The 26,767-nt window shown below is 42.5% G+C and overlaps 1 protein-coding gene across 7 annotated transcripts in view; it reads left to right on the plus strand.

The window, feature by feature from the left end:
• sema3d (sema domain, immunoglobulin domain (Ig), short basic domain, secreted, (semaphorin) 3D) overlaps nucleotides 1-26,767 on the plus strand; it is a 354,002-nt gene that overhangs the window by 49,619 nt on the left and 277,616 nt on the right. Inside the window, exons 1-2 of one of the 7 annotated variants that reach the window (XM_043714213.1) lie at nucleotides 24,463-24,688; nucleotides 25,156-25,161. The exons of 1 other annotated variant lie outside the window; for it this stretch is intronic. Coding sequence is in view for 2 of the 6 variants with exons in the window: in XM_043714208.1 (XP_043570143.1) it covers nucleotides 25,415-25,485 (71 nt within the window). In the remaining 4 variants the exon portion in view is untranslated. 5 more of the 7 variants (XM_043714209.1, XM_043714208.1, XM_043714207.1 and 2 more) reach the window with 5 other exon arrangements.

Here is a 26,767-nt window from a genome sequence, read left to right on the forward strand (position 1 = left end):
ATTCTGCATTTACAAAGCAAGAGCAAAGAAAAAGATGGAACATTTTCTGCCTTTATGCTATTGATTTAAAACAAAGATCCAATATTCTTTGATGCAGAGCATGCATTTTAAAATACAGAACCATTTTATTGTTACACGATACTAACTGCCCAAAGATACATAATTGTTATGAGCAAGTGAACAGGGGTTACTGACTCCCCTCTTTTTAAATGGGGAGTCCTTTTACTGAATCCCCCGTTCACTCAGCCACAAGTTAGAGAATACTGTTGTGATGGTCCATGTCACTGAAGTGTGAGCTTGTGTTAGAGACTGGGTGGTAATTGTGAACTAATGCTGCCAAAATACTTCCCTTTGCATTTCTATCTGGCACATTATTTATGCCAAAATATGTAACAGATCCATACAGAAAACTGGATTTTATGGTAATCTGGTAATTCATTAATAGCTGTGATAGTGTGGCCTCAAATGGGGATTTATTATTTTAAAAAACAATTGTTAACAGAAGTGCAGAGTTCTTAGTTCATCTTAGTATGCCCTGAAGTTGTAGCGTTGTCAGAGAAAGCTCATATTTCCTTTCGACTGGCCTAAAGCAATGGTTTAGTCCAATCCTGCTCTTGGGACAGGATTTAAGTCCGACGGGAATGTAAATGACATTAGGAGCAATGGTTTTAAAGTACAGCTGCGAGCAAGAGTAACAAGCAGACATTTTAAAAGAAGTTCCCTTACAAACCTTGTTTTGACATTGCTGTCAGAAAGGACAGCACGTTTGTATGGATGTGTGAGTTGTGATGTTCCGTGACTGACAAGTGAAATGGAATGTAAGTACTACATAATCCTGAGGCATGTGAGACATTGTGGATGTAGGAGAGGGAGTCCATATCCAGACGTTGTATATAACAGGATGACCACTAACTGAGTCTCCAAGTTAAAGTGACATGTTAGCGAAGGGAAGGGTTGAAATGGGCAGTTTATGTTGCTACCATCCAGTTGGAGGAAGTCTCTATGCTTTAAAACAGTGAGGGACAAATTATCATGGAATTGTTATCATATAGAAGGAGGCCATTTGGCCCGTTGTGTCTGCACACTTTCTGATATAGTGCCAAATTGCTGCCTTTTTCCAAAGCTCTGCTTGTTTGTTCTATTTAAATAATCACCCAAAGACCTCTTGAACACTTCAATTGAACTTTCCTCTAGCACACTTCCAGGCAGTGCCTTCTAGACCCAGATTACTTACTGTAGTCACATCATGTTTGCTTCTTCTCAAATCACTTTAAATCTCTTCCCTCAGCTCTTGGTCCTTGTCTGAATGGGAATGGTTTCACCCTCTTTACTGTTGAGATGTCTCATCATTTTGAAAACCTCAGTTAGATATCCCCTCAGTCTCCACATTACACAGAAAACAGTCTCAATTTCTCAAATTTATTCTTGTAACTGAAATTTGCCATCCCTAGAACTATTCTTGTAATCCAGAAGGATGTGAGAACCAAAGGTGAGAGGAATTGTTATACAGGTGCATTTTAAGAGGTTGAGAGTGGGAGGCAGCATGATTTTTTTTGGCAAGGTTTGATGAGCATTATGACTGAAAGCTGAATGTAGATGGTGGAGTGGTGAATACAGGAGGGGCACAGACTTGGTACAGTCGAAGTGCTTGATGGATTATCAATTTGGAACTGGTTAATCAGATGAAATGTGGCAAAAATATCCAGCAAATTAAAAAGAGGACCAAGGACTTTAAAGTTAGAGCCAAGACATCTTGTGAAGAGGACACAGGGCTATGGTAAAAGAAACATGGGCCACAGAGCTGGAGATTAGGTAGAGCCTATGATGGCTTTGGGAAAAAATAAAGTTGTTGTGGAGCTATTCAAGAGCTGAATACTAGAGTGGATATGGGCTACAAGAGGAGAACAGATGGGAAATCAAGGGGAGGTTTATGAAAGTGCGATAACAAGAAAAATGCCTGTGTGATAGATTGGATTAATCCTTTTTCATTTATTGCACCTTTCCCTTGTGCTGAGTCATTTGCATGTTCAAAACATAATCTTTTGACACACTTATTTAATAAATATCTCACGGATTGCAGGAACCAGGAATAAAGTGAAGATTAATCACCAGGTTAACAACATTTGGTATAGCTGAAGTTCTGTTTTTAGCCAATCATAGTTTATTTATTTGAAACACTTTGGAATGTTTCTGAGAGACATGATAAGGCTCAAAGCCCAGAGAAATGACTATCTCTGACAGCTTTGTCATGTTGTTTGTTTCCAACATACACACTGCTGAACTGAAAGCAGAAGAGTATGCTAATGAACCTGCTGCACTGTCTGACTATTAAAAACAAAGCGCTATATACAATTGTTATGTTTCTGAAATAGTTTTATATATTATGTCGGAATATAGGAACGCACATTGGACTATATCTGTCCACTCCCAAAATTAAATGTAAGTTTGAGTTGAGCCTATGTCCTCCATCCTTAATGTGAAGCATGCAGGAATAGAGATTGGTTGACATGACTCAGAGAACCACGTCCATTAAAAGGTTAAGGAGTTGATTTGCTCTCAGCATTTGGAGATTACTTAGGGTGGAGGAAGCAATGTTGCTATTGGAGCAACTACAGAAGGTGCTGGCATCTGTATGGCAAGCAACAAATGCTGGAGATCACAGTGGGTCACCCAAACTCAACGTTAGCTTGCTCTCTCTCCAGGATTGCTGCCTGATCCCCTGTGATCGCCTGAAGAAGGCTCATGCCCGAAACATCGATTCTCCGGCTCCTTGGATGCTGCTTGACCTGCTGCGCTTTCCCAGCAACACATTTTCAGCTCTGATCTCTAGCATCTGCAGTCCTCACTTTCCCCTCTGATCTCCACCATTTCTTGTTTTCAGTGTTGCTGCTGGATTATTTCTTGATCAGTGTTGGTTTATAGTGTCCATGACAGAGGGAGAGAGAGCTGACTTTTTGGTGTTCTTGTGTTTTTATTCAGAGAAGAGAAGAACACATTGTTTTTTAGATATTCCAAATTCAGACAAGTACATTTATTGTGTTAGTATCCATAGTCAAGACAGGGACAGTATTCGGCAAAAAGTGAGGACTGCATGTGTTGGAAACCAGAGTTTAGATCAGAGTGGTGCTGGAAAAGCACAGCAGGTCAGGCAGCATCCGAGGAGCAGGAAAATCAACATTTCAGGCAAAAGCCCTTCATCGGGAATAGAGCTCTATTCTTGATGAAGGGCTTTTGCCCAAAACGTCGATGTTCCTGCTCTTCGGATGCTGCCTGACCTGCTGTGCTTTTCCAGCACCACTCTAATCTAAACATAGGGACAGTATTGTTGGGTCAGAATGGGTGTACTTATAAATTATACTCATAAAAACTCACAAAGTGTAGTAACATTTTTATAGCTGACAAATCATTCCAAGCTACCAGAGGAAGTGGTGGAAGCTGCTGCAATTATAACATTTAAAAAGCATCTGGATGAATATATGAATAGGAAGGGTTTAGGGGGATATGGGCCGAGTGCTGGCAGGTGGGACTAGATTGGGTTGGGATATCTGGTCGGCATGGACAAGATGGACCGAAGGGTCTGTTTCTGTGCTGTACATTTCTGTGACTCTATGCCTTTAAATGTCAAGTCTGCATGAACAATGTAATAAAAGCAAACAACACTGGGAAAGCAACCAAGTTGGTTAGCATTTGGACAACAATGGTTTCTTTAGTGGAACACTAAAATAAAGTAAAGAAATGTGGATGCTGGAAATCTGAAACAGAACTGGAAATTAATAGAGAAACTGAGAAGCCCTGGCAGCATCCAAGCACAGCCCAGTGCCACTCCTGCCCTCATTATTCAACTTGCTTAAATCAAACAAAGAACTGCAGATGTGGAAATCTGACAAAAACAGAAATTGCTGGAGAAACCCAGCAGGTCAGGCGGTATATCTGGATCTGAACAAGGATCAGTGGGCTTGAACTGTTAACTCTGTTTCTCTCTCCAAAGGTGTTGCCTGACCTGCTGGGTTTCTCCAGCAATTTCTGTTTTTGTTCCTTCAGTGGGCATTTTAGGGAACCATCTTTCTCACATTCTCTGGTTTTATTCCTGTTTTTCCTGTTTGTGGATTCTGTTTTGCAACTAAGTTAATCCGAATCATCGATGCCTCAAATGGGAATCTGAGATTTATATGGTGTGAAAGAATAGAGGCTGTCAAATTGGACACGTGAGGAAAAATGTATGCGAAGACCATCAGACCATAAGACATAGGAGCAGAAATTAGGCCATTCAGCACATCAAGTCTGGCCCACCATTCAATAAGTTTCTCAACACCATTCTCCCACCTTCTCCCCCAACCCTTGATCCCCTTGACAATCAAGAACCTGTTGTGGTTCTGTTCACCGAGCTGGGAATTTGCGTTGCAGACGTTTCGTCCCCTGTCTAGGTGACATCCTCAGTGCTTGGGAGCCTCCTGTGAAGCGCTTCTGTGATGTTTCGTCCGGCATTTGTAGTGGTTTGAATCTGCCGCTTCCGGTTGTCAGTTCCAGCTGTCCGTTGCAGTGGTCGGTATATTGGGTCCAGGTCGATGTGCTTATTGATTGAATCTGTGGATGAGTGCCATGCCTCTAGGAATTCCCTGGCTGTTCTCTGTTTGGCTTGTCCTATAATAGTAGTATTGTCCCAGTCGAATTCATGTTGCTTGTCATCTGTATGTGTGGCTACTAAGGATAGCTGGTCGTGTCGTTTCGTGGCTAGTTGGTGTTCATGGATGCGGATCGTTAGCTGTCATGTTTAATAAAATTAAATCGAGCTGAATCAGACTGTATTTGTAAAGTTGATGTCTTAATTTGCCCTGCCATAACACCATCCATTGTCATTGTAATCTCAGCTCCTTGCTCAACACACCAAGCATACTGTTGATGCTGAATATCTGACAGGAAGACAGGAATTATTCAGCAGGTCAGGTTTCATTCTGGGGATACAGATTGAGGTTTCAGGTGGATGACCTCTTGGCAGCCCATTCATTTTGCACCCACCATAAAATTCACTGTCAGTATCTAACTCTCACAAAGTCCCTTTCACCCCGGGCTCCCCAGTACCTTATAATGAACGTTTCTATAGGTGGTTCCTTTTTACTGGAGTTGGGAATATTTGCAACATCTGGAGGTTGTCCTTCCAGCATTTGGTAAATGAGGTTTCAGAGGCTCTGTGTTGAAAAAGAGCTAATAATGTTAGATTCTCCCTTGTCAGAGACAAGCAGACTGAGGGAGTATATGCATTTCTGAGAACTTCAGACTTCCCTTTGGCGTAGTGTCACTGGCCACATGTAGGTCCCTTGCCAAATGATTTTGCTCGACACTGGAAATAAAAGGGTTCCAGTCCATTAAAAAAACCCGTCAACTTGTGAGCATATGCGATGAAACATTCAAGCCATCATAAGGTTGATTTAATCAATAAGGTTCAAAATGCCAGGAGAACCCAGGCCTGTGGAATGCTCCTCCTGTAATACGTGGGAAATCAGGGACACTGCCAGTCTCCATGGTGACCACCTACACAGGAGTGTGTTCAGCTGCAGCTCCTAATTTTCCACATGGAGCACCTGGAGCTGCTGGGAGACACAATATGGAGTGTCCATGAGACTGAGAACATTGTCGATAACACGGTTAGTGAGCTGCTCACACCTCCAGGAAAGGAGGGCTACACAGGCAGAGAAACGTTGGGTCAGACCGGGAAGATGAGTAAGCAGGATCTGGGCGTGATGTTCTTCGGAGAGTCAGTGCGGACTCAGTGGGCCAAATGGCCTCTGTCTGCACTGTAGGGATTCCATGATCAATTCCCTGGGCTGTAGGTAAAATGACCAAGAAAGAGTCCGAGACTAAGACCAGTAAGACTAAGGGGAATAACAGACAGGGAGAAGTTATTGAACAGAGTGGGACTGGTTGCCTGAGGTATATTTGTTTTAATGGAGATGTACCCAGGTAAGTCAGATGGGCTTAGAGCTTGAATTAATCTGTGTAATTATAAAGCTGTAGCTACAGTAGAGATTTGGATGAGAGAGGGACAAGACTGGTAGCTTAACATGCTGGGTGAGATAGAGAGGGATATGAAAGAGGTGGGGGAGTTGCTTTACTGATGAAGGAGAATAACACAGTTGTACTGAGAGAGAGAGAGACATGTTGGAGTGTTCAGCCAGCCAGGCTGTATGGGTAAAGCTCAGGAATAGGAAAGATGTCATCAGTTTGAGTGGATTGTCCTACAGGCCACCCAACAGCCAGTGTGTGATAGAGGAACAGATATATGGATAGACTATGGGAAAATGTGGTGGGTGATTTAAACTTCCCCAATATTGACTGGGACTTTCTTAGTGCCAGGGGCTTCAATGCGGGGGGAGGGGGTGGTCACGGATTTGTTAGGAGTATCCAGGACCTGGTATTTGAAACAATATGTACATAATCCAAGTGTACTAGACCCAGTATTAGGGAATAAGCCCAGCCAAATGATTGAAGTTTTAGTGAGGGAGCATTTAAGGAACAGTGACCATAATTCTGTAGGTTTTAAGTTACATATGGATGAGGATAAGTGTAGTTGTCAAGGGAAAGTACTAAACTGGGGAAAAGCTAACCACAATATTAGTTAGGGACTGGGGAATGTTAATTAGTGGGGGCTGTTTGAGGGTAAATTCACATCTGGCATGTGGGAATCTTTTCAAGGCCAGGTGATTAGAGTTCAGGACCAGCATGTTCCCATGAAAATGAAGGATAAGGATGTCAAGATTCAGGAAAAATTGAGAGTTCAGTCAAAAAGAAAAATGAGGAGTACGCAAGGTTTAGGAAACTGAAGATACACTGAGTCCTTGACAAGTACAAGGATAGAGGAAACAACTGAAATGAGGAAATAGGAGGGCAGAAAGGGGCAATGAAATGTCTTTGGCAAGCAGGATGAAGGGAAATGCTATGACTTTCTTTACTTATATAAGGAACAAGAGGGTAGGTAGGGAAAGGGTAGGTCCATTCAAGGATAAAGCAGGGAATTAATGCCTGAAGTAGATGGGACACATAATGAACACTTTGCTTCTGTATTGACACAGGACGAAGACATGGTGGATGCTGAGTCTAGGGAGGGGTATGTTGATATTCCAGGGCATGTCAATATAAAAAAAGGGATGGTGGGTGTTTTGAAAAGCATTACGTTAGACAAGTCCCCAGTTGAGGAGGTAGAGAAAGTCCCTGTCTATCTGCCTTGCTGTGAGTAACTCATCGAGCTGCGAGACAGGAATGTGACTCTAATTCCCATTCACAACCAGCCCCACAACATTCCTTCCCTCAGTTAGTGACCATCACAGTGTATGCTCAGCCACAATGCTGCATTACAAACCACTACCAACAAACATTTTAAACCAAAATGAACTCATGTCGCATTGCTTGCAAAAGCAAACAAACTCTCTAATAAAACACAGAACTGTGACAAGCAAAAGCAGAAAGTGCTGGAGAAACTCAGCAGGTCTGACAGCAACTGTGGAAAGGAAACAGAGTTAATGCTTTAAGTGCAATGACTCTTCTTCAGAACTGGACGCAGGACTAAACGCATTAACACTATGTTTCTCTCCACAGATACTGCCAGACCTGTTGGGTTTCTGTAGTACTTTGTTAAATGACTTTTGTACATTTCCTTCGAGCCTGGCTTCCTTTACCAGCTCCAATGCAGTGCCCTCCCCCAAGTGGCTGCTGACCTTCAAACCAGGCACTTGCAGACTACCTGTACCTCAAAAAGCTGGTATCAGGCTGCACCATGTCAGCCAGCCTGGCAGCAGTCACAGATGGGCATTAGCAGGGGCACTCATGGAGTGAGAGCGGTGGAAGGATGTCATCATGAAAAAGGGAAGTCCGTTTGTGCGGCTTGAAGCTGTTGCCAGTCTCTGGGAGCCATGATGTGGAGGTGTTGGTGTTGGTGTTGGACTGGGGTTGGACAAAGCCACAATACTGGGGTTCTAGTCCAACTGGTTTATTTGAACCACAAGCTTTCAGAGCTCGGCTCACTGCCCAAGGAAGGTGTGGGACACTGAAAACTTGCGGTTTCAAATGAGTTTCTGGGAGGGCAGTTCTTCAGTATTCCTAGCCATCTATTGGAACACAGGTATCTGGATTACAGTGACTCCCGCCAGAACATTCCACTCCTTCAGACACCTTGACCACAGTCTGAGCTTCCAGCACAGCAAGCAGCTGCTGTTATATGGGCTGACCTAACACCATCCCACCCAGGCTTCCACCAACATCACCACCACTCCAACTTTACCCTATTCCAAGGATATGGGGTAGATCGTGTTGGACTGAGATGAGGAAACACTTCTTCACGCACAAGATATTAATTCTTGTGGAATTCTCTACCACAGAAGGCCGTGGAGGCTGAGTCACTGAATGTATATGAGAAAGAGATTGATGCATTTTTAAAATTGTAGGCATCAGGGGTAGAGGGAGAAAGCAGGGATATGGCATTGAGAGAGAGAGTGTCAGCTGTGAAGGTTTGAAGGGCTGAATGGCCCACTCCTCCCTACTTCTATGCCTCTATTTGACTGAATCAAGAAACAATAGCATTTCTTCACAATCAGCAATTCGATAAAAATGAGCTAAAGTGTGCTGAACTGAAAGGAGGCAGGGATGATGGAAAAGCAAAGAATAAAGCAAAATTAAAAAGAGTAATTGAAATCCAAGGGTTTTTTCACAAATACATTAAGGACAAAAGGGTAACTAGGGAGCGAATAGGGCCCCTCAAAGCTCAGCATGGTGGCCTTTGTGTGGAGCCGCAGGAGATGGAGGAGATACTAAATAAGTATTTTGCATCAGTGTTTACTGTGGAAAAGGACATGGAAGATATAGAATGTAGGGAAATAGATGGTGATATCTTGAAAAATGTCCATATTACAGAGGAGGAAGTGCTGGATGTCTTGAAACACATAAAAGTGGATAAATCCCCAGGACCTGATCTGGTGTACCCTAGAACTCTGGGAAGCTAGAGAAATGATTGCTGGGTCCCTTGCTGAGATATTTGTATCATCGATAGTCACAAGTGAGGTGCCAGAAGACTGGAGGTTGGCAAACGTGGTGCCACTGTTTAAGAAGGGTGGTAAGGACAAGCCAGGGAACTATTGACCAGTGAGCCTGACGTCAGTGGTGGGCAAGTTGTTGGAGGGAATCCTGAAGGACAGGTTTTACATGTATTTGGAAAGGCAGGGACTGATTAGGGATATTCAGCATGACTTCATGTCTCACGAACTTGATTGAGTCTTTTGAAGAAGTAACAAAGAGGATTGATGAGAGCAGAGCGGTAGACGTGATCTATATGGACTTCAGTAAGGCATTTGACAAAGTTCCCCAGAGGAGACTGGTTAGCAAGGTTAAATCTCATGGAATACAGGGAGCACTAGCCATTTGGATACAGAACTGACTCAAAAATAGAAGACAGAGGGTGGTGGTGGAAGGTTGTTTTTCAGACTGGAGGCCTGTGACCAGTGGAGTGCCACAAGGATTGGTACTGGATCCACTACTTTTTGTCATTTATATAAATGATTTGGATGTGAGCATGAGACATACAGTTAGTAAGTTTGCAGATGACATCAATATTGGAGGTGTAGTGGACAGTGAAGAAGATGGCCTCAGATTACAACAGGATCTGGACCAGATGGGCCAATGGGCTGAGGAATGGCAGATGGAGTTTAATTCAGATAAATGTGAGATGCTGCATCTTGGGAAAGCAAATCTTAGCAGGATTTATACACTTAATGGTAAGGTCCTAGGGAGTGTTGCTGAACAAAGAGACCTTGGAGTGCAGGTTCATAGCTCCTTGAAAGTGGAGTCACAGGTAGATAGGATAGTGAAGAAGGCATTTGGTATGCTTTCCCTATTGGTCAGAGCATTGAATACAGGAGTTGGGAGGTCATGTTGCAGCTGTACAGGACATGGTTAGGCCACTTTTGGAATATTGAGTGTTCACCAGTTTCCTCATTTCCCCTCTCCCCACCCCCCATCTTACCCCAGTTTGAACTTCTAGCTCAGCACCACCCTCATGACCTGTCCTACTGCCAATCTCCCTTCCCACCTATTTGCTCCACCCTCCCCTCTGACCTATCACCTCCATCCCCACCCCCATTCATCTATTATACTCTTTGCTACTTTCTCCCCAACCCACCCCTCTCTCATTTATCTCTCCACTCTGCAGGCACCCTGCCTTTATTCCTGATGAAGGGCTTTTACCTGAAACATCGATCTTCGGATGCTGCCTGACCTGCTGCACTTTTCCAGCACTACTCTGATCTAAACTCTGGTTTCCAGCATCTGCAGTCCTCACTTCTGCCTAGAGGAAATGGTGGAGGCTAGTACAATTGCAACATTTAAAAGGCATCTGGATGGGAATATGAATGGGAAGGCTTTGGAGGGATATGGGCCTGGTGCTGGCAGGTGGGACTAGGTTGGGTTGGGATATCTGGTTGGCATGGACAAGTTTGACTGAAGGGTCTGTTTCCTTGCTGTACACCTCTATGACTCTAAGAGGAAATAAAATAAGAAAATTCCTGGTAAGCAGAGAACGGGTATTGCATGCTCTAACACTGATGAACAGCCCCAGGTACCAGTCATTGGGGGAGAGTGCTGCTTCCAGTCCTCCCCTTGTGCCTGTTCAAGCCTGTTCGGTCATGTGTGGTAGAGGCTGGATCACTAATAACTCTCAACGGATTGGCTCTTGCCTAGGATAACAAGATGGCTTTTATTAAGTTACAGCAACAATATATTGGTTATTTTAATACCTTGGTATGTTACCTAATACTAGCAAGACTAGAGTAGACAAATTTGCCTCAGCAGGAGATCAAACCTAAGTTCCCACCTGCCCAGTCCTCCACTCAGTAGCTGTCATTGAGATTCTCTAATGTACCCATTTGGAGATGTTATTACATACCACCTGAGGAGGTGGGACTTGGAACCAGGTGAGTTAGTCCAGCTGTAGCTGGGACATTTCACTGTGGACCAAACTGACCTTAACTCACATTAACCTTTTTGCATCCATTTCCTTATACAGTGACAGAAATTGGCATTTCTCATTTGGACAGAGTTTGTATCCAATAATGGGATGAGATTATGTCATTTGGAAGCAGCTCAAAGTGATTAATTTGAGCAGTCAGAACTAAATTCCCTCTGGTGTTTGCCCTCTGGACAGCCTGTTTCATGAAGAGAAAGAGTGAGAGATATAGATGGTGCTTTTCGGAGGTTAATGGGGAGACATGTTTTGGGCAGAGTGGAGGGAGCACTACATTGCCTCGAGTTCTGCTCTGACTAGTCTGTTGGTTTGTGATGCGGATATTGAATGTTTGAAACAACTACGTTGCAATGTTCCTCAGCTCATTGAAAATTCATTCCACTCTCTCTCCATAGAAACAGAAATGATGGAAGTGAGAGAAAGGAAATTTGTTTGTTCAGGCTTCAAGCTTCATGTTGGGACTGATTTAATCATGTTGCGATCTGAACTGTATGGGTTCCCAGAACCTCCAAAGTTTTCTATGCACACTTTAACCAGGTATGATATTGAGTTTCTTTTCTAGAATTAGAATTGCAAAACACTGAGGAGTAGAAGATTCACACTTCCATCACAAAAACCTGTTTTCTCAGATTATGAAATTCACACTGTGATTATGAAACTTGTTTTTAACATTACAAAATTCACACTTCTGTTATGAAATCTGTTTTGAATGCGATGAAATTTACATTTGCAGAATAGTTGAGCATTAATCACCAAAATGGAACAGACCACCCCCTGTTCAGCTCCTCACACTTTCTTGGATAGATAGAGTTCTAGCTGAGACACTGATTATGTTCCTTGATGCTCCAATTATCACATTTTGGCTCAAAAATCTCGATCCATCTGCTTTTCAGTGTATCTCTGAATGGAATAGCATTTCCAGGGGAGGAACCTTGGTACAGAATACCTTTGCTATTTCAGAGTTGACAGTGTACATAACTCACTGTTGGGTACAGCATCCCAATTATAAACAACACCAACTCTCAGGAGTTTCTGTCTGAAAGTTGTAACTGACCGTTCTATAACTACTGTAGAGGAATAATTGAAATATTCAGCATTGACATTTTAAACAATTGGAAACATTATATGGAATCTTTTATTGATCATGATAATTTATCAAATGAAGAAATAGATGGCCAGCCATGGTCATACTCAGTGTAGGCTGGGTTACTTCAAGTTTAGATTTCAATATTACAATAAAAAGGATTTGGAGATGCCGGTGTTGGACTGGGGCATACAAAGTTAAAAATCACACAACACCAGGTTATAGTCCAACAGGCTTAATTGGAAGCACACTAGCTTTCGGAGCGACGCTCCTTCATCAGGATGAAGGAGCGTTGCTCCGAAAGCTAGTGTGCTTCCAATTAAACCTGTTGGACTATAACCTGGTGTTGTGTGATTTTTAACAATAAAATGGAGTTATTTAGCTAATAGAAAATTGAATAATAGTCAGAATGTCAAGGGTGACAGAGGAGTTGGGTCAGAATCATCTTTTCTGTGTTCAACAAAATCATCACACAATCTTTGCGACCTGACTTACAACTTTGTTACATAAAGCTGAGAGAGACTTTCCCAGTGCTAACTGAGTGAGTCTTTCCCCATGCTAACTGAGTGAGTCTTTCCCCATGTTAACTGAGTGAGTCTTTCCCCATGTTAACTGAGTGAGTCTTTCCCCATGCTAACTGAACAAAGAACTTCAGATAAAACAAAGAATTGTGGATGCTGGAAATCTGAAACAAATACAAAAATCACTGGAGAAACTCAGCAGGTCAGGCAGCGTCAGTGGTGATAAGGCAGAGTTAATGTTTTGAATCCAACGGCCCTTCTTCAGAATCTTTCTGGTGATTGGACCTGCCCCATTAACTCTGTTTCTCTCCACAGATGCTGCTGGATTTCTCCAGCAATTTCTGGTTTTGTGCTTAAACATCTTTAGATTCCTGGAAGGAAGACTGATGGTTAACCGATAAACTAAATTTTCATTGGACCTAAACTTGCAAGATTAACTTTAACAACAACATTTCCCACCATGGAAGCTCCATCCAGATAACCAATCAAACTTGACAATCCTAAAAGAATGGAATTCAATTAATCCATCTCAATCCAATGATTAATGGTGTGGATAATCTAAATAAGCGTCAAAGTATTTTGAGATTATTCAAGTGCGATGTTGTGAATGTAGACTTCAAAATCCCAAGGACAGTCAAGAGATTCATTTGTCAGAAATGACAGTCACTAAATTGTGAAAAATGCTGATGGAATTGCAGTGATTCATATTCAGCCTCCCTGAGAAGGTGCAGACAGTTTGCTTTCACATTAAATTATCTGGAACGGGAATATTTTCAGATTCTATTCTGTGTATGTGTGCATGTGTGTGTGTGGGGTCAGGTAAGTGTCATTAGCACAGGATTGGGTGAATGCAGTCTGCTGTTAGAAACATTGACAGCCATCTGCTTTTTACAAACCAGCCTCAGCAGGAGCAGACATGTGTCACCTGCAGCTGCAACTAACTTGTTATTTCTAACAACTCGATGCGTTGTTGATAACTGCAAACAGTTGTTGCTCTCCTCGGGGAGTGAAATCCAACCTCAGAAACAGTTTGTGGTATCTGAGACGTGGAAAGAGTTTGCATTGCTGCAATGCTGTCATGGTTTTAGGGCTTCCCAAATGGCAGAACCTACAAATGAAGGACTTTTTGAAGTATAGCCGTCATTGTAATGGCAGTTAATTTGTGAACAGCAAGATCCCATAAACATCCAATGTGGTAGTCATGGCAATTGAGGATAGTTCTTGACGTTGTCATGTTCATGATAATAATCAATTATTCATCAGGGGTTGGTTTATTGAAAAGAGTGAAGCACATTAGAAGTTACAAAGTAGGGATTACAGCAATTGATACCTGTGTGTGCAGGTTGCTAATCTACATCAGACTAAGTGATGAAGAGCTTATGCCTGCAACGTCAATTCTCCTGCTCCTCGGATACTGCCTGACCGGCTGTGTTTTTCCAGCACCACATTCCTGACTCTGATCTCCAGCATCTGCAGTCGTCACTTGCTCCTACATCAGACTAACTGTCAAGCTGAGTCAGAACATTGCATACACACACACACACAGAATCTTGATGAGGTGAACTCTCTTAAACACGACATACACATACAATACACATGAGAGGGAACTCCCTTTCCCTTTTCAAAATAGGGTGTTGTGCTCTAAGAGAAATCACCACCACCAAAATCTTGTAATTTCAAATAAACCTGTTGGACTATAACCTGGTGTCTGACTTTGAATCAAATGATCACGTTGTTGTTGGAATTTTACATGTATTGTAGTCTTAAGTCATTTCATGATAGAAAAGAAATTACAATGTTAATGATGGATTCATTTAAATATTCTGCATTTGTTATTTTATTTCTTAGCCTATTGTGCAGCAATTGTTCAAAATCCAAGAGAACATGCCAGGGAAAAAGGAAAAAACACACATGGGCAAAACTCACATTTAGGGACTAAAGCAACTGTTTTTGCTGTCCAAATTGGAAAAGCAAACACATTTCTCTTCCAGCTGTTAGGATAAAGATGACCTAATGCATCAGGTCCAATTCCCATCACACAGACATGACCAGAACAATCAAAGGTTTGGACATTGACAAGGAACATCTCCTGATTACTTCATCAATTTTGGTAATCAACCAGATGCATTACATAACAGAAAAAGCCTGTTATCAATAAATGACATTTCTTATATAAAAAATATACTTTTCGACAGGAACAATTGAATTGTCAAATATGGATGAAGTTAATTTTGGGGTAACTAACATAGGCATTAGTAATAAAAAAAACGTGTATTCACTTATCAATCCATCAGTGGAGTTTAATGTTCTTTTACCAGATGACAGCAGTCTCATGAATGCAGTAGTTAGTACATGACCAGCATGTGGTTAACATACAGCTCTCTTTTCTTGCATATAGTGTGACACAGGAAGCATATAGTTTCACAAAACATTATTATTATGTTGTTTTAAATGTATACAGTACTATTCATTGTGTGTCCTATGAATTTGCTGAAAATGTAACATGTTTTCTCTATACTTTGCACAATACCGAATTGATTGTGCCACAGCTCAGTTTTTGTGAAGTTTGCTGTGCTCCAGTGCTAATGCTGGCTGAATAGTTCGAGGTACACTTCATTTAAATAAAGAGTTGGAGAGCTGACTGAAGGCATTGTAAATGACCAATTCACAATGTAGTTTTGTATCAAACAAGTCCTTCAACACATTTTCTCTCTGTTATTCAGGAATCTAACCATATCATTTACTCTGGCTTCTCATGTGGACAACACTCTCCAGTAGTTGAGTATTTGCTGCATAAAGTGAATTTTATGAATTTATCCTTCACAGATCTAAAGTTGATTCATCTTTTCATGATGTTGAGGTACACTTATCCTGGCTCTTCTTTCTCTTATTTGGTAGCATTCACCTTTCTATGAATTTCCATTACTTGAAAGTAAAGAGCTGTCACATCTCACACAGTTCTTCCCCAGGTGGAGCATAAAGCATGACAGAGATTAGATTTCTGACTCAGTTAAATAATACAGAACAGGCTGAGGCACTGTTGCTATTGACTGAGTTTTTCCATTTTCTGTTCATGTTTTCTCAAGTGAGATTCAGAGCCCCTAGCCTGCCATGGCTTGGAGTGCCTTTTCTCTTGTAATTGTCTGCTGTCAGCCTCATTATTGAGGCACCTGGGCTTTGGGTACTGTGCTCGGGGAATTGTGAATATTTTCCCTTGTTGGGACTGTCAGCTATTCTCAGCTCAGGCACTGTATTCGAAGTTTAAAATCACACAACACCAAGTTATAGTCCAACAGGTTTATTTGGAAGCATCAACTTTTGGAGTGCTGCTCCTTCATCAGATAGTTAGTGGGGCAGGATCATAGGGCATAGAATTTCTTGCTCTCTCTCTTTCTCTCTCTCTCTCTCTCTCTCTCTTTCTCTCTCACACACACACACACACACAGAGGAAAATTTCCATTTGTAGATTTATACTCCAGAGGAAAGGAAAGCTCACTGTACACTTCACCGACAGGGACCTGAAGGACCTCCGGGTGGGGGAGAGGAGGGCTGGTTGCAAATGACTGGGGACCATGACATTAGGCCAAACCGGAATGGGCACATATTAGAGCCCGGGTCAGTACAGAGTCCCAGTAGGAGTAAGACCAATCATCTGCTGCTTTCCTCAAGGGTAAGCACCACTCTTTCCTCTCAGCTCCCTCACACTCACATAAGTCATCACTCACTGTAACTCTGTCACTTCACACACCTCTCCCTAAGACTGTGAGGAGAAAGTGAGGTCTGCAGATGCTGGAGATCAGAGCTGGAAATGTGTTGCTGGAAAAGCGCAGCAGGTCAGGCAGCATCCAGGGAACAGGAGAATCGACGTTTCGGGCATAAGCCCTAAGACTGTCTCTATTTTATGCATTTTGTCTGCTCAATGACTCTAGCCCACCTCATCTTCCCAAACTACTCACCCTTGCTGCATTCTGTGGTATCTATTCACTCATTGGGGACATCTGACCACCTCACCTGTTCACACATCACCAGGAGCTGCTCTAACATCAGTTTCCACTAAACTCAATCCCTCTCTTTCTCTCACTGCAGGAGAAGTTGCCCTACTCCCTGGTGTGGTGTCACCACAGCATCACGTCTCACTGAGCTGCAGTTCCTGGACTGGTTGCACTTCATTTTCAGGGCTGACAGTGAACAAATCTCTGGACAGCAAGGACATAGATCCCTGAACTCATGGTTTTACCAAGTGCCTGAATCTTCAGTGCTATCATCTCCTGGAGTGGGATCAGCCCCTTGACTGACTGTGGTCAGACCCCACCGCCCCCCCCCACCCCTCACCACCACTACCACCACAGTGACCGTGCCCCTCCTTAAACTCCCGAAGGATTGCACTCCTTTGTCTTTCAGTCATGGCTGACACTGCCGGTCTGATGTTAATGTACCACAGTGCCAACAGTGACCTAACCCACCCCCATACTGTGCAATGCTCCCTTTGTGATGACAAGCTTCCTGTGTCCCACACAGAGGCTGGCAACCTCCAAGGCAGGGCAAAGCCATTGGATGCGAAGGGGCAAGCTAACATGTGACCTATGCAGATCCCTGTGCTGACTGTGTGTCCTTGTGCACAAAGTGACCTGGCATGAACGTGCAAGTTCTCTGTGTCCCTGAGCTCAGAGTAAAGAGCTGGGTTTATCAGAGAGTGGGCATGGTGAGGAGCTGGGTTGATGAAGGTTTGGGGAGGATGGTGGCTGCGGAGAATGCACGAGACACATTATGATACACACAGTTGGATGGTGGATAGACAAGCACTTGGTGAGCTAGGTCTCTGCTTGAATTTACACACCTGGAATTCGCACACTGAGTTTGATGAAAGGAGAGGAGAATTGGAAGTGGTTTTTCAATTTAGCCAGTTGGGGATTATGCAAGGATGGAAATGAGGTCGTTGCCGGTCAATGGTCAGATTCAGAAGTCATCATTTAAGTGCTGAGTGGAAATTCTAAAAGATTTTTCAATGTCGAGATTCCAATTATTTAAACTTTCTCCATCTATTTACACTTTTTATTACCACGATTCACACCACATCTGGGAGGAGAAAATTCAAATCTTGATATTTCTTTTTTTCTCCTCACTCATCTCTCCCATTCATTCACTCCTTCCCTCCCTTTCACACTCATTCCCTCCCTTTCACACACATTCCCTCCTCTCTCTCCATGCCCCTTCTCTCTCTCTCTCTCCCACCCACCCCCCCTCTCTCTCTCTCTCTTTCAAAACAACTCAGCTGTTCCATACCACACTAGCTCTGCTAGTTAGGTACAGTTTCCGCTAAGCTTTTCAAATTCAAAGCATGGGTTTGGCTAATACCATTCTCTTTGAGATATTGCAATGGAAGGATTACTTTAAACAATGATTTTAGTCTCAAAGTTACATGACGAATTGGGTATAGAATTAGTTTAGTTAGCCTGGCTGCCATATTCCAATCAATTTAAGGTGGAGAATCTTGCATCAGTGCATCAATTCCCCAACTGTATGAAGACACTGATTCATGTAAACTTGGGATCAGGTTATATCAAGTTCCAGGGCCAAGCGCTTCATGCAGCATGTGTTACTGCATGTCCCATGGCAGCTAGAGCAGGTTCGAGTTTGGCTGAACCTGTTTACACATGTCTGCTTCAAAGCCACAAGTGTTAGAGTTGAGTTTAATCTGACAGAATAATTTAGTTTCTTTTCACTCTCTGTATTGACATTAAAGCTCATTCTCACCACATTAAGAACAATGTCTAATTGCTGATAATTCAAAAATTGTTTGGACATAAGGAGAACAGCCAAGTGATACATTTTCTCAAAGTGTATTGAAGCCTTAGAAAGGAACAGTATTATTCTGAATTATTACATAAAGTAACACATGCAATTAATTGCTTGAATTGAACTTTGTTGGAAAGAAAAACTGAATTAGTGTCATGGCTGTCATGATCTCAGTGCGTCAAAAGCACTTTAATAAATAATTACATACTTTTAAAGACAAGTCACTGTTGTAATTCAAACATCAGAAAAGTCATCTTCATAGAGCAATATCTCATAAGCAGTGAGATAGTGACGACCCAGTGCTGCTAACTGTGAGATTTTGACTTGGACACTAGGTAGACTTATGCAATAGACTCTGTTACATTCACTGAGAGGATACACGGAGCTTTGATTTAGTGTCTCATTGCAAATACAGCAACGTAGCACACCCTCAGCACTGCAGCAGAGAGTTATCTTGGAGAATGTGGTCAAATTTCAAAAAATGGGGCAATGTTCTCACAACCGTGGGTGGCATAGTGGTTAGCACTGCTGCCTCACAGCGCCAGAGACCCGGGTTCAATTCCCCCTCAGGTGACTGATTGTGTGGAGTTTGCACATTCTCCCCGTGTCTGCGTGGGTTTTCTCCGGGCGCTCCGGTTTCCTCCCACAGTCCAAAGATGTGCAGGTTAGGTGAATTGGCCATGCTAAAATTGCCCGTAGTGTTAGGTGAAGGGGTAAATGTAGGGGAATGTGTCTGGGTGGGTTGTGCTTTGGCAGGTCGGTGTGGACTTGTTGGGCCGAAGGGCCTGCTTCCACACTGTAAGTAATGTAATCTAACCAAAACTTCCGAAATACAAGGCAAGGGAGCTCACAGGGATACCTTGCTTTTTCTGTGTATTGCTACACGAAGGCACATTTTGTCAAAGTTTTTTATCTTGCAGGGCTGCAAGATGCAGGTGACAGTAGTTTACAGTGATCAGACCCTGCCAGCACACCCCTGTCCCTGACTGTCGCTAGAACATAGAACATTACAGCGCAGTACAGGCCCTTCGGCACTCGATGTTGCGCTGACCTGTCATACCAATCTGAAGCCCATCTAACCTACACTATTCCATGTACGTCCATATGCCTGTCCAACGATGACTTAAATGTACTCAAAGTTGGCGAATCTACTACAGTTGCAGGCAAAGCATTCCATACCCTTACTACTCTGTACCCTTACTACAGACTGGGGCAAACACAGCTCCCTCCTCCCAAAGCATTAGTAAAGTCAAAAAAACCCAAAGGACTGTGAGTATCGGAAAACAGAAACAAAGACAGAGATTGCTGGGAAAGCTCAGCAGGTTTGGCAGCATCTGTGAAGAGAGAAAGCAGAGTTAATGTTTCAGGTCCAGTGACCCATCCTCAGAACTGATTGTAGCAAGGAAAAGGTTGGTAGGCAAGCTGAAGATAGGGTGGGGAGAGGGCGAAGGAGTAAACCACAAGTGATGGAGCCGAGAGAGGGAGGGAGAGAGAGAGAGAGAGAAGTAATGGGAAAAGGTCAGCCTGGGAGAAGCAGTAGCTGCTACCGGGGCCATTCGTGGCTGACCATGGGTTGTTTGTGATAGCCATCCATCTGATGACAGAGCCTGGTGTGTGCAGTATTGGGTCATGATTACAGTGGTGCTGGAAAAGCGCAACAGGTCAGGCAGCATCCAGGGAGCAGGAAAATTGACATTTCGGGCAAATGCCCTTCATTCCTGGGCTTTAGCCCAAAATGTCAATTTTCCTGCTCCTCGGATGCTGCCTGACCTGCTGTGCTTTTCCAACTCAACTCTAACCCTGACTCTAGTCTCCAGCAATTGCAGTACTCAGTTCTGCTGCATGCAGTATAGGGTAACGGCACAAGAGAAGGTGCTCAGGCCCTAAAGTTATTTACCTTGATATTGAATCCCGAGGAACACAAGGCTCCTGAGCAGAAAATGAGGTGCTGTTCTTCCAGCTTGCATTGAGCTTTGGAGCACTGCAGCAAGCCCGAGGCAGAGAAGTTGGCCAGGGAACAGAGGGGCCCTGTTGGGAAGGCAGCTATTGCTCTTGGATGCTTTGAAGGCTGGTAATTGGGCGGCTGGCAGCTTGAGGCCCTTATCTGCTCATTGATTGACCAGTTTGGGCCTTAATTGATGGCAGGTCAAACTCCTTGTCCAATGACCCTCTTGCACAGAAGCTACTTGCTGAGGTGGTGGGAAAGGGGAACAGTATTTCTCCAGGGTCAACCTATTATTTCCTTTTGTTATTCTCTCCTGGGTACTTCTGGAGAGGCAAATCTCATGCTGAAAGTGTGACCATGCATGTAGTGAATCGTAACTCTGCCCCCAGACAAAAAATTTATTGTTTTCCACATAAATATTTGCATCCTCTCACCACCAGCCTCAGCAGGATGTGCTACCTATAAGTTTCAGGTATTTATTTCTGCCCATGTTTGTATCTGAGCTGACTGGTCTCCATTCCATTGACATTGCTGCCTCTGCACTGCCCTCAGGTGAATTCTGCAGCTCAGATCCATCATGCTTTATTGATTTGGAGTGAGTGAAGCTCATTTTGCTTTCATGTGGAGACTTGTCCTAATTGATCCCAAGCCATCAGTGCTTCCTAGTTGACCTTGTTGAGTTCAAAACACTTGTTGGGTATTGACAAACTCTGCAGAACTATATCACCCTCTCATGGTCTTGTCTCCTGACACACAAGTCCCAGTGACTGTGCTGTAATATGTCTGCAGCATCTGACCTTTCCCTGGATTTACCCAGCTCAAATGCTTTTGTTTAGTTATTAATAAAATTGAACATTTCTAGATGAGTCCTAAAATTTAAACAAAGTCAATTATATGCAATATCTTTGATTGTCTGAGGATCTGTTAAGGAGTTGTATGTTTGAATGCAATTGGTTTGTAAACTCTAGTTGTATAAATAGATTTTAAAACCCAGAAAATGGTTTTAAATGATAGCTTTCATATGAATTTCAAAGACTCCCTTTGAGAGAAATGATTTTGCCTTCTCTCTCTGCGTGGCTCCTAATTTCTAAGCAGTGAATGTCATCCTGAACCAGGGTAAAAACTAATCCTGCCATTGCTGGATGCAAACACAGATAGACTGGCCCAACTCTGAATCCGTTACAGGAAGGGTTTAGGGGGATATGGGCCAAGTGCCTGGAAATGGGACCAGATTAATTTAGGGTATCTGATCAGCATGGACGAGTTGGACTGAAGGGTCTGTTTCTGTCCTGTACAGCTCTATAACTCTATAAAACAGTTTAATTGCCAAAAAGTAGTATTTCAGTAACTGGAGGGATGGTGTGAGTGATTAGGTATGTAAACCTCTGCTGAATAAACTGGATTTTACATCACAGGAACATTGCAGTAAAATGGTAAGTCTCATGTGAACTGTTACATTCATGGTGAAGTTTATCGGTCTGGCAAATCTACATTTCGTGATTTTGCAGAGTTCCAAGAGGATTGTGCCATTACCTATTAACAAGCAGCTTCTAAACAATGCAGTCCTTAGTCCTTTCACAGAAACACATATTCAGAAATAATTTGGGTTTCCTGCTGCTTGAGGCTGTGGGTAAAATGACCAAGAATGTGCCAGAGAGTAGCAAGTGTGAAATTAAGCCATTGAAAGATATATGTGTCAGACCATAAAACAGAAACTTTGGAAGTTTTGGATCAAATTTGAGGGCACTGTTTTAGGTCTCAGATCTGCCATTTATATACCTCTCCCTCAGGCCGTTCTTACTGTTCAGCATCCACACCCTCCCAAGGCAATCGAATACAGCTTCCATTCATGCCAAAATAGATGACCTTTTTATGTTAGTGACCTTGAAAGAATAATTTACTGTATTGAAATTTTAAAACAAAAACAGATAATGAGCTTTTATTCCATGGAATTCTATAAATGCTGCACATCAAATAAATCTTTGGCTTCCCTCTTGTTTTATCTCCACTGCCCACACAAAGGTCTCTTTTTACCAGAACATCAGAACTTTAGCTGTAGCAATTATTGTTCAGTTCTGTCCTCAGTGATTCCAAGTACCTCACAGAGTCATAGAGATGTACAGCACGGAAACAGCCCTTTTGGTCCAACCCATCCATGCTGACCAGATATCCTAACCTAATCCATTTGCCAACACTTGGCCCATATCCCTCCAAATACTTCCTATTCATATACCCATCCAAATGCCTTTTAAATGTTGCAATTGTACTAGCCTCCACCACTTCTTCTGGCAGCTCATTCCATACACGTACCACCCTCTGTGTGAAAAAATTACTCCTTAGGTCTCTTTTATATCTTTCCCCTCTCACCCTGAACCTATACCTCTAGTTTTGGATTCCCCTACCCTGGGGAAAAAAGATCTTGTCTGTTTACCCTATCCATGCCCCTCATGATTTTATAAACCTCTATAACGTCACCCCTCTGACAGTTTTTGAGACCATTCCAATAAATCCAATTCTGTACTAGATTCAGAGTTGGGACAGTCTATCTGTGCTTGCATTCAGCAGTGGCAGGGTTAGCTTTTAATCTGGTTCAGGATGACATCAGTGGAAGGTAAGCATCCACTGCTTAGAAATTAGGGGCCACTCACTTAAAACAGAGATAAGGCAAATGTATTTCTCTCTGAGAGTGTCTTTGGAATTATTTTCCTGACAAGGTGGTGGCACCTGAGTCTTTGAATCTTGTTAAGGCAGGCGTGAATAGATTGTTGTTAAGAAAGAGGATGAAGATTTATCAAGGGTAGGTGGGAACACTGATTCAAGTCTACCATTAGATCAACAATGACCTTATTTATATTTTATTTAACAAATTACAAACAAACAGTTTACAAAAAACATTAACAGCTGTACACAAGAGACAGCAATTTTACAAGGGAGAGGAGCAGCAAAGCTAGCCCCAAACCCTACCGTTCAACCATTTTACAGGGAGAGGAGGACAAACCTCAAATCCCAGTTCCACATATGACAAGACAGTGACAATGACATTTGTACATTAGACAATACCGTTACATACAAAAGTGCAGACAATACAGACCCAGCAAGCCCCCGCCCCTCCCACCTTCCGACCACTCTAAGGCAGCCCGCAAACAATGACCTTATTAACTGGGGGAGCAGACTTGATGGGCTGAATGGCCTACTTCTGTTCCTAATTGTATATATTGAATGGCCTCAGTGAAGACAGGTAAAGGAGCATCATCTCTGGAATTTGAATTAGGAAGTGAAAATGACAGTTTTGGTCTACGGAAATAAACAATCTTGGAAATACCTGGCTGATTATATTATGATGTGGGAATGATGATTAAATATTTTATAAGATATTTTTGATGAGAATAAATTTCTCATAGAGAATCTGTACATTTTGCAAACTTTGCCTTGAATTTTTTTAATTGGTTACTTCTCCCCATTAATGTGTTTCTCTGTGTAGCGTTTCCCTCCGTTCAGCTGGAATTAGAGAATCTTTAATAATCCATGTGGTCAGGGTTCAAATTATATAACCCTGGAGCGTGTGAGACTTGAACCCGGGTCTCCTGACTTAGAGGTATTGATGCTACCACTGCACCACAAATAACCAGAAATTAAATGCATTACTTTGGCACACCCAGAGATGCCTTGAGGCATCACTTTTTGAACCATGCCATAACAATTTTTTTTTAACCTTTATTCTGCATCACTAAGTCGACTGTGTGTCTGAATCACTTACCATGCACAGCCTACCAAGGGTGGTGCACAAAACTGCATTCGGCATTTGACCTGTGGCCTCACTAATGCCCTGTAGATATTTTCTAATGAATCTCTTCAGAGCTGTTATAACACAGCTCTGGATTGTGTAGCACTCGAATCTGGATCTCCTTGCTCAGAGGTATGGATGATACCACAAGAGCCCCCAATATTGGAGGGTTTGTTTAGTTGTGAAATGCAGTACAGCAGAGCTGGGAATCATTGGCTATACAGGAGCAGGTGGAACTTGTTCAGGAGCTGATGTTAATCATATTGCCCTCTAGAGCTGTCCCAGTTGAGACTGACCAGCTCAGCAGAACCATGCCCCTTTCTCCCATGTACAACGTAGCTCGTTACTACACAAACCCATGAGCCTTTGGTGAAACACAACTTTTTTAGTGTGTTCTCAGCTGATAGGAGGGAGACTCACTGCCGGCTGGGCTAGATACCTTCCAGTTTCCTCTGGAAAACTGGTGGAAGGATGCATTACCAGGAGCATAGCAAGCAACTGTGGAACTGCCCTGAACCCTGAGCGCCAGGCAACCAAACCCACCACAACTTGTCAAGTGAGTGGAAGAACCAACATTAACTCATTGCTGTTTTAGAAATCAAGTTACTTTTTACATCAAAACAACTTTATTTTCTACAGAAACCTTATAACTGTATTCCTTTTGCATATCCATGGTCATGGAAATTGTCCTCTGGAATTTGAAAAATGATTAATTACTGAGAAACAGAAAAGCAAGATCTAAATGAAATGTTTTTTAAAAATTATCCTGGATGTCATTTTTGATTTGTGTAAATTACGCAATTCTCGATTAGCTACCAGTGGCAAATCTTCAACTGAAAAAGAAAATTGATAAATATAAGTAGATTCCTTTCACACACAAATATTTTGGGAAAAAAACGGATGAAAATAGCATGGTAATTGATCAATGGGAATGATGTGACAACACCAGAGTTTCCTGCTCTGAGTCAGTGGGCTTTGCTCGATAAGAGTGTACTTGTGTAACTGTTTTGTTTTTGTTTCCAGACTTGTGTAAGTGTTGCTGCACATTTATGAAGTTATCAGTCAGCAAATAAGAGCCATCATAACTGGCTGCATGTAAGCAGCTATTCTCAAGATAAGCTCAAGAGGCAGGAGTTTAATGCCGCAAGGCTGGTCCTGGAAAGATAAGCTGCTGGAGGAGGAGCTGACTGTTTCTGCTTTCAGCTTCAAGCTATACAAAGCATTGCTTCCGGAAATGTATTGAGAGTCTAAAACCACAGTCTTCAATAACAAGAATGGAATAATGCCTACACTATCTCCATTTGTTTCATGTAAAACACTGGCACTATATCACAGGAATAAGAACAGCAAAAGGTGATATTTAGTTGATGTTTTTAAGATAATGAGCAAAAGATGCTGGAGATAATTGTTCATTGAAATTGATTATTCAGTGACTGTGTTTGGTGAGTATTGAGTCCTTTGTCACAGGGAATAACTAAAGCATGGGGGAAACTTTGCTAAAGTTTAGGTTAAGGATTATGCGAGTCTTTGTACTGCTTTAGCAAAGAGTGACCACAGAATAACAGAGAAAATTACTTCCTGCTGTGCTGTCAAAATGCATAGTCCTATATCTGATCACTTTCCTTTCCATTGCAAGCATATAAGAAGGATAGTGAAGAAGGCGTTTGGTACGCTTACCTTTATTGGTCAGAGTATTAAGTATAGGAGTTGGGAGGTCATGTTGCGGCTGTATAGGGCATTGATTAGGCCACTTTTGGAACACGGTGTGCACTCTAGTCTCCCTCCTATAGGAAGGATGTTGTGAAATTTAAAAAGGTTCAGAAAAGATTTACAAGGATGTTGCCAGGGTTGGAGGATTTGAGCTATAGGGAGAGGCTGAACAGGCTGGGGCTGTTTTCCCTGGCACGTCGGAGGCTGAGGGGTGACCTTATAGAGGTTTATAAAATCATGAGAGGTATGGATAGGGTAAATAGACAAAGTCTTTTCCCCAGGGTGAAGGAGTCCAGAACTGGAGGGCATAGTTTTAGGTTGAGAGGGGAAAGATTTAAAAGGGACCAAGGAGCAACTTTTTCTCACAGACAGTGGTGCGTCTATGGAATGAGCTGCCAGACGAAGTGGTGGAAGCTGATATGGTTACTGCATTTAAAAGGCATCTGGATAGGAAAGGTTTGGAGGGATATGGGCCAAATGCTGGCAAATGGGACGAGATTAACTTAGGATATCTGGTCGGCATGGACGAGTTGGACCGAAGGATCTGTTTCTGTGCTGTACATCTCTTTGATTCTATGACTAAGAAGGGATCTTCTGATGTAGTTGTAGTGTTCCAGGTTCAAGTCTCATCTGTTCCTGAGGTATGAAATAACATCATTGAACAGGTTGATTAGAACATATCGACAATACAATGGATTAATAACCGAATCAAGATATTGATGCATTTGGCTGTTCTTCACTGATTTTCAACCCTGCATCAATAAAAATCACTGATATTTTAATTCGTAAGTTATTGCAGAGCTTTGATTGGAGTAATTTTTCTTCATGCAAATAATTTGTAATGTTATTGTATCAGACATTAGCTTTGTCTGAATGTGTCTATGGAGTGATGCTATCTTTATGCTCAGGTCAAACAGACTATTTA

This window comes from Chiloscyllium plagiosum, chromosome 23, assembly GCF_004010195.1.
Source record: "Chiloscyllium plagiosum isolate BGI_BamShark_2017 chromosome 23, ASM401019v2, whole genome shotgun sequence".
Classification (NCBI taxonomy): Eukaryota; Metazoa; Chordata; class Chondrichthyes; order Orectolobiformes; family Hemiscylliidae; genus Chiloscyllium; species Chiloscyllium plagiosum.